At 40.1% G+C, this 17,368-nt stretch overlaps 1 protein-coding gene across 2 annotated transcripts in view; it reads left to right on the plus strand.

Moving 5' to 3' along the window:
- usp13 (ubiquitin specific peptidase 13) overlaps positions 1 to 17,368 on the plus strand; it is a 44,467-nt gene that overhangs the window by 9,148 nt on the left and 17,951 nt on the right. Inside the window, exons 8-11 of one of the 2 annotated variants that reach the window (XM_031307075.2) lie at positions 40 to 230; positions 885 to 956; positions 2,804 to 2,897; positions 4,960 to 5,085. In XM_031307075.2, the coding sequence (XP_031162935.1) occupies positions 40 to 230; positions 885 to 956; positions 2,804 to 2,897; positions 4,960 to 5,085 (483 nt within the window). Of the gene's footprint in view, positions 1 to 39; positions 231 to 884; positions 957 to 2,803; positions 2,910 to 4,959; positions 5,086 to 17,368 lie in introns of both variants that reach the window. The other variant, XM_031307074.2, reaches the window with a different exon arrangement.

Below are 17,368 nucleotides of genomic sequence, written 5' to 3' on the forward strand. Positions count from 1 at the left end.
TCCACAGTGAAGGTTTCACACAGAGCTCTCTCCCTGCAGACAGAGAATGGTCACCACACAGACAATAACTCCCGGCCGCGGGTCAGTGAATGGGAGGTGATCCAGGAGTCGGGCATGAAGCTGAAAGCGGTGTTTGGTTCTGGTTACACAGGCATCAAAAACCTGGGGAACAGCTGCTACCTCGGCACAGTGCTACAGGTCCTCTTCAGCATCCCAGACTTTCAGAGGATGTGAGTACACTGTGATGAGACTTCACATATAATATGTTATTGTCTATATTATTTTGCATATACTGTAGACTTATTTCCCCCCCATTATTTTTTTATTTCGGTTTACATTATTCATATATATCACAGCAATTATATCCGAGCACAAAAAGACCATGTTTAGGGAGTCACTAGTAAAGTCACTTTCAGTATAAACAGAATTTCGTTATCAAAAGAAACACAACTTGATTTTATTAACTGATTTTTATTTCCCATGTCTTTGTAACAATGGGAGGTAGACAGAATATACTGTAAATGCAGCACAGAGAAGGACTTAAATGAACTACCAAAGCTGATAAAATAAAATATTGCAAATATTAGGTTGATTGGCAGGTATAACATTTGTCAGGTACTAAAGAGATCTTGGAACCAGCATTTTGATATGAGTTTCTTAGTAACATGAGACACATAACAAGAGGTTCAATAGGCCAAACTGGTAAATATGACTTTTTTGATGATGCAGAGTAATATTTATATTTGAAACAACTTGGGATATTTAAATTACTAATATGGCCAACAGCAGTTAGTGTCTTCTTAGTGCCACCTCTGTCTGCTTCCAATGGTCTTGTGTCTGTGTAACGTCCCATGTGCTCCATCTCCATGTATTGTGATCTTTAGGTATGTTGGTAATCTTCAGAGAATATTTGACTATTCACCCCTTGACCCCAGCCAGGACTTCGCCACACAAATGTAAGTGACTCCAGTGTTACATAATGCAGTGTTACAGTACACAAAACAAGTGAAGGTGTTTGCCAACTGCTGCTGTCTCTGTGGTTAAAAAAAAAAGGCTGAGGTTTTGTTGTCGGTGACTAACTTCAAATTAGTTAACAAAATGCTTGAAATAACTAAATATTGCCTCTGCAGTTTCATAAGAGGGACGAGGAAGTATCATCTCTAAATCTTCATTAAGCTAATAAATAATAGATATTTTGTTGGGTGAAAGCCTTTTTTCCCATGTGTTCTGCTAAATACTTGTCATGTAAGACAGTGTGTTGCAAGAGGTCAGTAGGGTGCTGTGGTCATGATGAAAGGTAAATAGAGTCTTAGCCAGGCAGCCGATAGATATCAGATATGTGAAGCAACAAATGTTTCATATTCTGAGGCACATTGCCAGATAAACATGTTTATACCCGTCTCTGTTCGTATTTGATAGCCTGTCAGCAGGAATCAAGTCATTCAGAAAGAAAATCTGTCTCCTAGTGCGTCGGGCCGTATTGATTAAATATGACCCCTCTCTTAATAGCACTAAAGGCAAAGCGTTAAATTAATTAAATCTTCATGGAGAAGTATGCTTATTCGAATTGAATTAATATATGTTACCCCGTATTCTGTACGTAATAGAGCCCGACCAATATATCGGCGGGCTGATATTATCGGCCGATATTAGGCATTTTCTAAACTGTCGGTATTGGCATTTATAATGGCCGATAAATCAATATTTAAAAAATAAAATAAAAACCGACGAAACACCCTTCAACCATGTTATGAGTGTTGCCGTTGCATAGTTTGTCCACCAGAGGGCGCTCTACAATGTCCCTGTTGGCAACACTCATGTTTAACCCTTTAAGTTTCATATCTTAAGTTTGTATTTTTATACATTTTATTAATCAGAACTTTAATATATTTGGATGTTCCTCTGTTTTGTTGTGACAATAAAACAAACAAGTTTATTTTTAAACTGCATTATCATATTATTTTAGTGAGGACTCCTAAATAACTACAAATAACTAATGTTAGGGAAATCTGTTTTATATGTTTTGTTACGCGTTAATGTTTTTTTTATATATATGTATATTGGCTGATATATCAGATTTTTAAATCACCAAATATTTGTATCTATATCGACCTTAAAAATCCTTTATCGGTCGGGTTCTAGTACTTAATGTGCATAATAAATAAGAAGGTACAGAAAGAGATTCAGAAAATTCTTTCCAAATACATATGAAAAGGGAAACAGCAAGACTTGTACTTACCCCACTGCATTAATGTAAAACCAATGGCCAGCCTTCACTTTTACTTAACTTGCTTTTATACTTCTTGCCGTGTGTAAAACAACATAAGACTTGAGTGAAAGTTGTACTGAAATGGGTTGAGTGACTACTGCCTACAGTTAATGTGTTGTATGGTGCATTACAAATGATTAATCTATACAGACTGTCTGTAGTCTGAAGAAGGAACAAAGATTTGTTATAAAATGAACTTTTCACAAATACATTACAAATTAGATACCACGTCTACAAATCAGAAGGATTTAGGAAAAGACAGAGAATAGAAAAGTGATATATTGCCTAAAAGGTTTGTTACCATGGCACCAGAGCTGAATTTGAACTGGAGCCAGCTTTGTGAGACTCGGGTTAACACGTTAGCTGCCTGGTGAAACAGGCCCCAGGTGTGTGTTGTCTGAAGGTTTTGAAATGTTCTTCTCTGATGAGTGAAGACATGTGTTCCCTCAGAGTGTCATCCAAGAAATCAGCCTAACTAAACTAAAGGACTGACTGTATGTTTTAATGTTTATGCCTTTTGTTTTTGTCCGACAGGGCTAAACTGGGACATGGACTGCTCTCAGGCCAGTACTCCAAACCACCCATGAAATCTGAGCTCATTGAACAGGTGATGAAAGAAGAATACAAGGTATTAAACTGGGTATGTCCAGCTCCCAAACTGTCCCCATAACAGACAGAAGCATGTTAATATTGAGTGGTAGCAAAGTGACTCTTTTTAAATGTTTAAACTGTTAGGGTTGTCAAGACAGAGTTTCAGCTTGTCAGTTTGATGTTTTCCCAATGTAAACATGAAACAACTTTTTATAATGCAGTATACTGTATGTGTTAAACCTGAGCTTTTTTGTAATTGTGACAGCTGGAAAAATGTTGATCGAAACAAAAGGAAGACATATTGTCAAGATTTCTTGTGCTTAGACCTTTTTCCTTTAGTCCGAAAATAGCTTTTGTCTGCGGTCCCAAATGTGCAACTCAAATTGTTTATGAACACAGCTCCAGGCACACCCCTCATACTGTGTTTTGCTTTTAATTTCCTAGATTGCTGCTTAATTTAGTCACAAATATTAATTGATTTATTTGGCTATATACTTTCTGTGTTTTGCTTTGCTTATTTAAATGCACAGGATATGAAATCATTGCCTTTTGAACTACATAGTACACAGCTACTGGGAAACTAGGAGAGGAAAGCTATTAAAGCATAATGAGGTCCAGCACAGGGCTTCTTATAAGCTTTACCAGCCACAGTAATTGATAGAGCAGAGCTGTGATCTGCACTTCCTGCACATGTGATGGTGGGGGCAGGTTTGAATACATATTGACAGCTGAGAAGGGGCTCGAGTTTGCAGGCTGTGGTCAGTCTACTTACCCATTGCAGTTACATATTCTTATTAAAATGGCTTTTTAAGTCTTTTTACTGGCAAAAAAATATATGGGTAACTGTCCACCAGAAAACGAATAAGCATAACGGTTATCTCCCAAAAAAGTGTAACTTTTTCTTTAACGTTGGCATACCATGTTACTACAAAAACTGCTTTTTATTCATGGGCTGCTAGTATCAAAACCGTTATGACTGGCATTAAGATTGCTTTAGTGCTGTGGGTATTTTGAGTTGTTGAGAGCATTGAGTGTCGCCTCTCAGGCCACGAGAGTGGAGGAGGACTAGTTGCTTGTGTTGCTTGGTGGCATATAAAGGCTTATGGATACTTCCGACTTTGAACATTGAGTGTTTCACACCAATAAGCCAGGCACAATTTTATTATTTAATCTATTCTATTTTCTGCTTAGCAGGCCCTTAAAGGTAAAGCCCATTAAATTGGGAGGATGTCATGCCAGTTGTTTATTGTTGATGCTGTACATTTTCTGCATACTAAACCTTGAGTTACAGCCAATAGCACTCTCTGTGTTGTTGGAACACGCAGTAAAATTGGTATTATGGTATCTCAATATGATATTTTAGAGATTCAAAACTGTTTACAGGGTATAAAAGCAAGTCTCTTTACTGAAGATATAGTCTCGCATTGCCAGACCTTCCTCCACAGCGCTGTGGAGGAGGGTCTGGCGAGTCCACATTGCATTCCGGGATGGGAGAAAAATGTGCTCTGGTTTATTGGCATTTCTTTAAACCAGTCACAATAGTCTTGGGCGCTGCTAAGCCCCGGACACAATGACGGTGCCTCTGCAAACTAGCCTCGAGAAGGAACTTGTTTTGGTGGAACGTGTACGTTCAAAAGTTGTTTTAGTCGTGCAACAGAAAAATCAGATTGGACAGATAGTCTAGCTAGCTGTCTGGATTTACCCTGCAGAGATCTGAGGAGCAGTTTACCATAGTCCTCATAAATCGACCAGAGTTTAGAATGCCAACGCAAAGAAAGCAGAAGGTGTGGGACATCCGGCCCAAAAAAAAGAGGGAAGAGGGTATATCCGCCGGCACCTGAGCAATCCAGGAAGTGGAACGTCATGGATATAGACTACTGAAATATAAAGGCATATTTATGTGACACAGTTCTTTATATTGGATTCACTGGTTATTCTCTGGTACAGAGCCTGGTACTGGCAGGCCACGCAATGCTGCTTTCAGTGTGCTGTAATATTCACCACTGGTCTGCTGTCTTGTCTTATACTTCCCTCTGAGACAGGTGAGTGGTTATGCACAGTCAGTGTGTGTGTGTGATGCCCAAATGTTGTCATTCCAGCACCAGCAGAAGGGCGTCTCTCCCCGGATGTTGAAGGCCCTGGTCAGCAGGGGACACCCAGAGTTCTCCTCTAACAGACAACAAGATGCCCACGAGTTCTTCCTGCACATCCTAAACGTGGTGGAGGTGAGTGAAGCTAAACCTCTGTGCATGTTAAAATATTCAAATTGTATAATAGGAGATTAGTATGTATGTGACATCATGAGACTAACTTTCATACCTAAATAGCACCTGTTGAGTTATTAGATGCTGTTTAGTTGATAAAACAATACAATATAAATGATGTGTGTGTGTGTGTATATATATATTTATATATATATATATATATATATATATATATATATATATATATATATATATATATCCTGTGACAAGGTATCTTAAAGCAACACTATGTAACTTTTAGCTGCAGCTGTAGTTCCAATGAGACAACCTGTAGGGGGACCAAAGCGGGAAAAGTTACATGGTGTTGCTTAAAAAAAATAGTATAATAAGGACTCTTACTGTATAGTTTGTCCAAAATATCTTAACACAAGGTCCACTTGCTAGCTTTTTTGTGGAGCTTTTAACCCCATCTTATTGTCTTCATCAGCAGATGGAGTTTGCTCAGTTGTTGTGGCGATGACTCAATTGCCATCTGTTTTTATTTTAATGTATACACTTGCTGTAGTTCATTCTTAAAATGTGATTATAACTTTGAAGGGAACATTTACTTTGACTGATGTTATGGATATCACCATAATTGTAATTAGATATTTCAAGCTTTGGAATTTGGAATTAGATTTTTTCTTGGTCAATAATTCCTGTTAAACCTACAAAGTGTCACTAAACTGACTGCCCCATTAAACTTGAATTTTCTCCACTGTGAAATCATAACATGTTTACAAAATGGCTGGGTTACAGTACATCTGACCCCTGACACACATGGCCAGACAGTTGATTGAGAGGGGAGGGTCTGTTTTTGACTAAACACAGCACACTATCTTCGGTTGGTGCGTATACATAGGGTGCTTTGACGTGTCTTGCTCGACCTGGATATATATAGCTCAGTGCTATCCGGTACACAGGGAGGACAGATAATGCTTCCTATTCTGCCTCAGCTCATGCCATGCTCTGACTTGGACCCCGACACTTTCTCCATGTCATGTTGTGAAGATCAGGAGCATACCATCCAATTGCTCCATTGTATGCACAAAGCTTCTAGTTCTTGGGTTAAAACTTGGTTTGTTAAAAAAAGGCTGTTACTTCTCTCCCCCCCTGCTTTAGTCTACTTACTTGCCTCTACAGCTGTCTGTAAACTCGACACAGATTTAGTTATCCAGACATAAATAACATGACTACAGCCACCACCATCAGCAAAATGTTCCTCTGTCTATGTCAGCTTGCATTCTTGGCCTGAGTAAAATTATAACTTGAGTATTTCTGTAGCCTCTTAGAATAGAAGGGCTGGGTTGCAGAAAGGCTGCAATGCAACCTGGTGTGTTAAGTCTTGATGCCATCCTTTATCACAATCTTCAAATAAATGCAGTGTAAACTCCAATGACCCCTGCGGTTCATAAGCAGTGAGGACACACAGAGGTGCTCAGTAATCATAATTAATGTGCCTGTGATTCTAAAAAGATGCAACATGTACGGTTAGTTGAGGCGGTTCCTATATTAAAGAGTTGCATCTACATTATAAATGACTGTATTAAGAGATGTGGGTCAAACAGCAGTTGTGTTGAAGTCATGCCAGGAGACTGCAATAGACCACAGCAAATAATAGATTTATCACAGAAGCTTTCCATATTCATGGTACATGTGAAGCTTCCGCACAGCTGTTAAGCAGACATACAGTATTTTAAATAACAATCCTTGTGTTTTTGTCTTGGAACTGCTAAAATACAAACAGAAATATTCAGAGTTTTCTCTAAAACATATTTGTAGACTACAAGAAACTAAAACCCTCCAGGCTAATGACGTTTATATGAGATTATCGGTGTGTGTGTGTGTGTGTGTGTGTGTGTGTGTGTATATGTATGTATATATATATATATATATATATATGTATGTGTGTGTATATATATATATATATATATATACATACATACATACATACATACATACATACATACATACATACATACATACATACATATATACATACATATATACATACATATATACATACATACATACATACATACATACATACATACATACATACATACATACCAAACAATGTGAGGGACAGATGGGACAGCTTGACTGCCTTTGGGATTTCATTTTTTTTTTTTTTTTTATTGGAATTCTTTTATTTTCAATGCCATCAATTATTCCAATCACAGATACAATTTACCCTTTTTTTTTTTTCAAACATATATGCATATGTACACGGACACATATACACACATAAAAACGAAAATAATAAAAAAAACCACTCTGATAAGAAAGTAGGAGAAAGTAATTAAATTAAATCACAGAGTACCGTGCAATAAACAATGAACAACCCCCCACACACGTCCCCACTCAGCTCACCACGCGCAACACACATATTACTGGTTATTTATGCAAAACAAAAGGTACAACAATAACAGGCACACATTCAATTGGGTAGTACCTCTAAATTAGTGAAATAGGAAATAAAGGGTTGCCATTTATGGAAAAATGTAACCGTACATCCTCTCAACGTGTATTTAATATTGTCAAGTTTTAAAAAATACATGACGTCTTTGAGCCACTGGGAGATAGAAGGATATTTAGCAGACTTCCAATGTAACAATAAGGAGTGTCTTGCTAGTAAGGATGTGAAAGCTATAATGTCCTTTAGGGTTAAGTGCAAGTGAGGGGTCAGGAATCCCAAATATAGCAATCAGAGGGCAAGGTTGGAGATTTACCCCAAGAACCGAGGACATGATAGTAAAATAACCCACCCAGAAACCTTTCAAATCTGGACAAAGAAAAAACATGTGGCTAAGGTGACAAGGAGAGCCATGGCATTTATCACATTTGTCTTCCACTTCCAGATACAGTTCAGATAGTCTAGACTTAGAGAAATGTACCCTGTATAATACCTTAAATTTAATAAATCCAAGACGAGCACAAGGGGTGGTAGATCGTATCCTCTCTATGGCCTGTTCCCAGGACTCATGTATTTGTATACCCAGTTCCCTTTCCCATGTACACTTAAGTTTAGCATTTGAGTGGTCGCTAAAAGCATAAAGCAAAGTCATACAGCTTTGACATGATACCTCTGTGATGAGGGACAAATGAAAGCAAGGTTTCCCACCGCTGCTCTGGAGGTAAAGAGGGGAAATTAGGGAAACACTTGGCCACAAAATTACGAGTTTGAAAATAGCGAAACAGATGAGTGACAGGGAGTTCATATCGAGATGACAAATTGGCAAAACTATCAAAGACACCATCTACATATAAATCTCTGAATTGTGTAATACCCTTGTCATACCACAATGAAAATGTCGAGTCCGAAAGTGATGGAGGAAATAAATGGTTGTTATTCATAGGACCCAAGGAAGATGCAGCTACAAGTTTAAAGTGTCGTCTAAATTGCTACCAGATTTTGAGTGTGTTAAGAACCACTTGATTATCAGTATATAGAGAAGGTTTTGTAGGCAAAGAGGAATAAAGTAGAGCAGGTATAGAAGATCGCCTACAGGATGATAGTTCCAATTTACACCAAGAGGATCCAGGGGATTTTAACCAGTAGCATAGTTTATGGATGTGAGCCGCCCAATAGTAAAGAAATTAGGTAATGCAAGTCCTCCACTAAGTCTGCATCTCTGCAGTAAGGTTTTACGAATCCTAGGTGATTTCCCACCCCAAATAAAAGAACAAATTATCTTATCAAGTGAGTCAAAAAAATGTTTTGGCAAAAAAAGAGGAATTGACTGGAATAAAAATAGAAATTTTGGTAAAATATTCATTTTAACAACATTGATCTTGCCGATTAATGAAAGGGGGAGGTTACCCCATCTTTGAATATTGGATGTAAACTTTGCGATAAGGGGGAGTGAAGTTAGCAGATGCAAGGCTAGATAAAGAATGAGTCACGTTAATACCTAGGTATTTAAACCCTGATAAACTAAATCGAAAAGGCAAATCTGACTGTTGCATATGACATGCTGCAGTATTAATGGGAAAACACTCACTTTTCCCCAAATTTAATTTATAACCTGAAAACGAACTGAAATTCTCCAGAACACTTAAAACGGCAGGGATAGAAAGTATAGGATCAGTTATATACAATAACAAATCATCCGCATACAGCGATACTTTATGTTCAATTCCATTACAGGTGATTCCTTTGAATAAAGGGGAAGATCTTAATGTAATAGACAGAGGCTCGATGGCAATAGCAAAGAGCAAAGGCGATAAAGGACAACCTTGGCGAGTTCCACGTCCAAGGGAAAATAATCAGAATAAACATCATTAGTATGGACACTGGCCTTAGGGGACGAATAAAGGAGGCGAATCCAAGAAATACATTTATCACCAAATCCAAATTTCTTTAAAACTGCAAACAAGTACTCCCACTCTACCCTATCGAATGCCTTTTCGGCATCTAAAGAAATCACAAGCTCAGGAAGTTCAGCCGAATGTTTTGAATAAATTATATTGAAAAGTATACGGGTATTAAAAAACAATTGACGTCCCATTATAAAACCATTTTGCTCTTCAGATATAATACGAGAAAGCACATTCTCTAAGCGGGAAGCAATTACTTTAGCCAACACCTTTACGTCAGCATTAAGCAGAGACAATGGTCTGTAGGAACCACAGGAGGTCGGAGCTTTGTCCTTTTTGAGAAGGAGAGCAATAGTGGCTTGTGTCAAGGTTGGTGGTAATGAACCACTTTCCAAGGATTCATTGAATACGGATAAAGGTAGCGGAGCCAATTTGCCATTAAATGTTATAAAAAATTCAATTGGTAACCCGTCGGGGCCTGGGGCTTTGTTAGATTGCATAGCATTAATTACATTTAATACTTCTTCAAGGGAAAGTGGAGAGTCCATTTGCCTGGCAGTATTAGTATCAATGACAGGATTCGAAAGGTTCTGAAGAAAAGCATTCATTTTAGTGTTGTCTGTAGGAAATTCAGATTTATATAAAGAGTAAAATGATTTACAAGTAGCATTAATTTCCAAGGGATCTGTAGTAATAGTGTCATAAGTGTTTTTAATACTAGGTATCAAATGGGAAGTGGCCTGTCGTCGTAGCTGATGTGCCAGTAACCGACTTGCCTTGTCGCCATGTTCATAATATGAGCCACGGCTGCGTAGTAACAAGCGCTCTGCCTCTTTAGTTGAAATGAGATCAAATTCTGCTTGCAAATCAAGACGCTGCTTAAGTAGTTCCGGAGAAGGGTTCAGTGCATATCTTTGATCAAGGTTACTTGTTGTGGCCAATTTGGATGTGTGTGCATGTTGGTGTGTGTGGGTGGTAGGTTTGTGTGAATGGGTTGTTCGTTAGGTTACGTCACCTGCGCACCTGTGTGTATGGGCTAATTAGCCAGGGTAGAAGGGAATCACAGGTGAGCCAGTAACGAATTTTGAGTCTAGGAAGCCACACAGTTTTTCAACCTCAGCTCTGTGATAATGATGGTTTTTAGATCTAGTCTGTTCGTTTTTTAATCTTTCAAGTCAGTCTTTTGTATGTGTTTTTAAATACATTTATACAATAAAGAATTAATTACACGACGATGGAGGACCTAATTTTTTGCAACAGCAAGAGTTGGAAATGGCTTCAAATTCCCTGTAGTGGCATTTTTTGTCGACAGATTGCCACTACATTTTGTTGAAAAACTTAGCTTCAAAGGACGGAACGATTGGATTTGCCACAAGGACAGCGCCGCGCTTCATTCATTCAGTGCCAGCTGAATCCACTCAATTGGACGCATACAGCCTGCGCAAAAGCTTCACAGAGGAATTACGGTAGGACAAAACAAGAATTGTTAGAAGCTGTGTGGAAGAGATTGGCCTTCTCACAAAAAAGGGATACAGGTACATCCTGCTACAATTCTTAATAAAGCCTTCAGCAGTTCTGCTAAATCAATATCAAAATGAGTGATGTGTCTGTCAATCAAAGTGAAACGGAAAATGAACGTGGTAAAAGATCGGTCAAACTAACTAACTATTGGAATTAAAAATAATATCAAATCAAAAGGAAAGGAATTCCAGGATAAAGAAACTATACAAACTAATAAAGGAAGTTAAGCAACTGATGATTTCAAAGGGAAATGTGTCTGAGGTACAAACAAAGTATGAAATGTGTTTGAAACTTTGTGTGGAAATTGAACAGTTTCATGAATCATTGAAACAAAAACTACCTGAGGATGAAATGTCAAAACAAAATGAATGGTTTGAAACCCAAATGCACAACAATAAAGCAATAATACAAAACATGGAAAAGTGGTAGTTTGACGAAAGGGACAATGATGATGCTGCACTAAACAAACCTGCACCAGCCACAACTGTGGTCACTGATGACATTGGTCCAGGGGACAGCGTTTCTAATGTTGGTGGTAAAACAGGCTCATCAACTGGCCGTTACAGTCAGAGGTCTTCAAGGTCTTCAATTTCCTCTGCATGCCTAAAAGCAGAGGCGGAAAGGGCTGCTCTCATTGCTAAGGCAGCTGCCCTTAAAGAAAGACATGAGCTGGATGCTCAGGAGGAGCAAATCCAACAGAAAAAGGAATTGCTGGAATTGCAAAGTCAAATTGCTGTTCAAACTGCAAAGGTTAATGTGTACAGAGGATCTGATGTGCAGAGCTCAAGAGCTCATTCAGATGGAATGAATTCGTATCTGCGAAGTTCTAAACGCAAATCTTCTCTCAGACTCTCTGCTATGGAATTTGTTCCACAAAGTTCAAAGCCTCAATTCAATCATCCACCAACAGGAGGCAGCAATGCGGCAGTGCTAATGGAGGCACAGCCTAAACATTCCAGTCATCAATTCAAGCATCCACCAACAGGAGGCGACAAAACTGCCATATCAATGGGAGCACAACAAGGAAACATTTTCACAGCATGTTGGACCAAAAGCTCATGGTCTGAATCTTCAACCAAGCATGCCTCAAATATTTCAGGAAACATATCATGCAACACATCATACAAAGGAACCCATTAATAGTGTTGACCTGACGCAAATTAATGTGGACCAAAGCAATCTTCTTTCCATCATGCAACGACAAAATGAAATAACAGCTCTATTAGTGCAACAACATTCTTCATTATCATTACCTCCAAGGGATATACCATGCTTTGATGGAGATCCTCTTGAGTACAGCACATTTATCAGAGCATTTGAGCATGGAGTGGAAGGAAAGGCTGCTAGCAGCATAGACTGTTTATACTTTTTGGAGCAGTACACCAAAGGACAACCAAGGGAGCTGGTTAAGAGCTGTCAACACATGCCACCAGACAGAGGATATCAAAGGGCAAAGAACCTCTTACAAGAACGTTTTGGAAATGAACAAAAAATAGCCACTGCATACATGGAGAAAGCTCTTGGATGGCCATCAGTAAAATCAGAAGACATTGACGCTTTGCAAGCTTTTGCTTTGTTTTTACGTGTCTGTTGTAACGCTATGGAGGACATCAGCTATATGTCAGAGATGAATATGCCCTCCAACATGCGTGCTATTGTCTTGAAGTTACCATATAAATTGAGGGAAAAATGGAGAAACACTGCTTATGAGCTGCAGGAGAAGCACAGTCGCCAAGCAGGTTTCAGTGATATTGTCAACTTAATTGAAAGGCAAGTGTCTGTTGCTTCCAGTCCACTCTTTGGAAACATTCAGGATACATCTACCTCAACACCTAAGTATAAAGAGAGAAACAAAGTCTCACAAGGATGCTTTAAAGGAAAAGGAAGCAGTTTCGCTACTTCTGTGGCAGCTGTCAATTCTCACCCTGTGGCTCAAATGCAAAATGAGAGAAACGTACCTGATAAACCAACAAGGGTGTATTGTCTGCTGTGTGAAGAGGGTCACAAATTGGAGTCGTGTCCCAAAATGGAGAAGAAGTTACACAGTGAAAAAATTAACTTCTTGAAGGAGAAAGGTGTTTGTTTTGGGTGTTTATCTGTTGGACACATGAGCAGAGACTGTCATAGGCGTCTGTATTGCAAATTGTGTAATCTGAAGCATCCTACCATCCTTCATATCCATTCAAAAGAGAAGAAAAATAATTCAGAGGACACACAGCAGGAAATATCAGAAAACAGCCATGCAGTTTCTCCCAAGACATGTGGCCATATAGGGGCCGGAGCACAGGACAGTGTCTTGGCAATTGTGCGTGTTCAGATTAAGGCTAAGAAAGGTAGCAAAATGCTAACCACATATGCATTTTTAGATCCTGGCAGCACAGCCACTTTCTGCTCTGAGCGACTCATGAGGGAGCTAAAGGTCAGAGGAAGGAGTGCCAAAATCCTGTTAAGGACTATGAATCAAGAAAAGTTTGTTGACAGTCATGTTATCTCAGGACTGGAGATAGCTGCACTCAATGGTATTACCTACTTTGAATTGCCAGAAGTCTACACCCAGTGTAAGATGCCTGTGACTCGTGACAACATTCCACGACAGGAAGAGTTAAGTGCTTGGCCACACTTAAGCTCTGTGGAAATTCCTGTAATTGATGCTGATGTGGAGCTGTTAATTGGGACCAATGTTCCAAAGGTAATGGAACCATGGCAAGTGGTACACAGCAACAACGAAGGACCTTATGCTGTCAGAACCATACTCGGATGGGTTATCAATGGACCAGTGAGAGGAGGCAATGAGGCTGAGATTAGCTGTCCCACTATCACAGCCAACAGAATAACCATTGCTCACATAGAGGAACTACTGGTGAAGCAATATAACCATGACTTCAATGAGAAATCATCAGATGACAAGCCAGAAATGTCCAGAGAAGAGCTCAATTTTATGGCAATCATGAACAGTTCAGCTGAACTCAACAGTGGACATTACTGCTTGAGATTACCTTTCAGAGAGGATAATGTCATGCCCAATAACCGCCATGTTGTTGAGCAAAGAGTCCTCTACCTAAAAAGGAAATTTGAGAAAAATGCAACATTTAAGGAGGAATATGTTCATTTCCTTGGTGACGTCATAGACAAGGGCTATGCAGAGAGAGTGCCAGAACACCAATTGGAAGGAAAAGAAGGAAAGGTCTGGTACATCCCGCACCATGGCGTGCACCATCCTAAAAAGGGAACCTTGAGAGTGGTGTTTGACTGCGGTGCAAGTTTCAAAGGGATCTCCCTCAACAGTCAACTACTCCAGGGACCTGACTTGACAAATTCTTTGCTTGGAGTTCTCATAAGGTTTCGTCAAGAACCTATAGCAGTGATGGCGGATATACAGGCAATGTATCACCAAGTCAAAGTGGCAAAGCAGGATGCAGATTTTCTTCGTTTCCTCTGGTGGCCAAATGGTGAACTGACACAACATCTCACTGAATACAGAATGACTGTTCATTTGTTTGGTGCAATATCATCGCCCAGCTGTGCCAGTTTTGCCCTAAGAAAGACTGCTGACGACAACAGAGAAGAATTCCCAGCACATGTGATCAACACCATCAAGCAGAACTTTTATGTAGATGACTGCTTGAAGTCCATGCCTTCAGAGGCAGAAGCAATGGCCTTGGTGGGAGACCTGACAGCTGTATGCCAGTTGGGAGGGTTTCAGTTGTTGAAATGGGTCAGCAACAGCAGATCAGTGTTGGAGTCCATTGATGTAGAGAAAAGAGCCAAAGAAATGAAAGGACTGGATTTCGACAGAGACAATCTCCCTGTGGAGAGAACATTGGGACTGCAATGGTGTGCAGAAACTGACACCTTCAGATTCAAGATGGCAGTCCAGGAAAGACCATTTACAAGAAGAGGCATCTTGTCTGTTGTGAGCTCAGTGTACGACCCCATTGGATTTCTGGCACCTTTTACCTTACCTGCCAAGTTGATGCTGCAAAACCTCTGTAGGTTGAGCTACAGTTGGGATGACCTTATTCCTCAACACTACCAGCTGCAGTGGGTCAGGTGGCTAGAAGACCTAAAAAGTGTCCAACTACATCACTTCTCTGATGCTAGCGAGGATGGTTACGGCACAGTTTCATACCTGAGGCTAAAAAACGACTGGGACAAGATTCACCTAGCCTTCATTTTAGGAAAGGCACGAGTTGCTCCAGTAAAGAAAGTGACAATCCCAAGGATGGAACTAACAGCTGCTGTGCTTGCTGTTAGAGTTGACAGAATGCTGAAAGCAGAGTTGCAACTAGAGCTGGAAAGTTCAATCTTCTGGACGGACAGCACAACTGTGCTGAAGTACATCAGGAACGAAACGAAACGCTTTCACACCTTTGTGTCAAATAGGATCTCCATTATCAGAGAAGCCACTGTTGTCTCCCAATGGAGGTATGTAGACACAAAACGGAATCCAGCAGACGAGGCCTCTCGGGGTTTGAAAGCTGAGGAACTCCTTACATGTTGCAGATGGATCCACGGCCCGGACTTCCTTTTCAAGAATGAAAGTGAATGGCCTATTAATATTGTGGAGCCTGCTTCTTTCAGCTGTGATGACCCTGAGGTTAAAGGACAGGCTATTGTGAATACTGTGATCATCAAAGAGTCACAGAATGCAACAACGCAGCTGATTACCAACTTCTCATCATGGAAAAGGTTAAAGACCTCAGTTGCTTGGTTTCATCAGTTGAGAAAGGTGTTGCAGTTGTTGTGTCAGAAAAGACAGGAAATTCAAGCGTGTGTGTCTGGTAATGGACTTGACATAACTGAACAGAAGAACAAAGTGGAAAAGGAGATGCAAAGCTTCAAAGCCACATTGGGTGGTCAGACTTTGGCATTGGAAGATATTAACACCGCTGAAAGTGCCATTATTCAGTATTGCCAAATGGAAAAGTTCAGCGATGAAATAACTGCATTGAAAAGTGGAACATCTGGAGTTAAGAAAAGTAGTCAGATTTACAAACTTGACCCAGTGCTGGAAAATGGGCTCTTGAGAGTGGGAGGACGACTTAGTAAAGCGGCAATGCCTGATGGCATGAAACACCCAGTCATTCTTGCTAAAAATCAGCACATCTCAACTCTCATTCTGCGCCACATTCATGAGCAATTGGGACATTGTGGAAGAAATCATCTGCTTTCTAGACTTCGCCAACAGTATTGGATCACCAGTGCTAATTCTGCAGCCAGAAAGATCCTTTCTTCCTGTGTTATTTGCAGACGCTATAGGGGAAAACTGGGTGAACAAAAGATGGCAGATTTACCAAAGGAAAGACTCCAACCAGATCTCCCACCATTTACAAATGTAGCCGTTGATTATTTTGGTCCTTCTGAGGTGAAGGCAGGCCATAGCCGCATCAAAAGATATGGCGTTATCTTCACTTGTATGGCGAGCAGGGCAGTGCACTTGGAAGTGGCATATTCATTGGACACCAGTTCTTGCATCCATGCACTGCGCCGATTCATTTCAAGACGAGGCCAAGTGTCAACGGAACCAACTTTGTCGGAGCAGAACGCGAACTGAGACAAGCTCTATCTGCTCTGAACCACAAACAAATTCAAAACACATTACTTCAATCTGGAGTAAAATGGACCTTCAACACCCCTAGTGCTTCACATCATGGAGGAGTATGGGAGAGAATCATTCGTATGGTCAGGAAGGTGCTGAATTCCGTACTTCATCAGCAAACCACAGATGACGAAGGATTGCAAACTCTTCCGTGTGAGGTGGAAGCTATCCTTAATGACCGTCCACTCACAAAAACTTCAGATGATCCCAATGATTTGGAACCTCTGACTCCCAATCACATTATCTTGTTAAAAGGCAAACCTGCTCTACCACCAGGACTTTTTGACACAAGTGATCTGTACACCAGACGGTGATGGAGGCAAGTTCAGTTTCTTGCTGATCTTTTCTGGCACAGATGGGTTCGGGAGTACATACCATTGCTACAGGAACGGCAACGGTGGTCAAAGGACAAGAGGAGCTTTGTTGCAGGGGACATTGTTCTTGTGGCGGACTCTACTGCCCCTCGTGGATCCTGGCTGTTAGGAAAGGTGTTGCAGACCTTTCCAGACACACAGGGACTGGTACGGTCTGTCAAAGTCCTGACCAAATGTAACATACTTGAGAGACCGATCACAAAGATCTGTCTTCTGCTGGAGGCTGATTAAGACTTTTGTAATGATGAAATCTCAACCTTGAGGTTACCTACTTCATGGATATTTACTCGACATGAACATTATTGACTGAAAATGCACACTTGCACTATGAACATTATTGAATGATTTGTCATTGGCTCCATTATTAATTTGGTGAATTGTTGTGTTATTATACAGTAACAATTAGGGGCCGGTGTGTTGTGGCCAATTTGGATGTGTGTGCATGTTGGTG

Source organism: Sander lucioperca, chromosome 11 (assembly GCF_008315115.2).
Source record: "Sander lucioperca isolate FBNREF2018 chromosome 11, SLUC_FBN_1.2, whole genome shotgun sequence".
NCBI lineage: Eukaryota > Metazoa > Chordata > Actinopteri > Perciformes > Percidae > Sander > Sander lucioperca.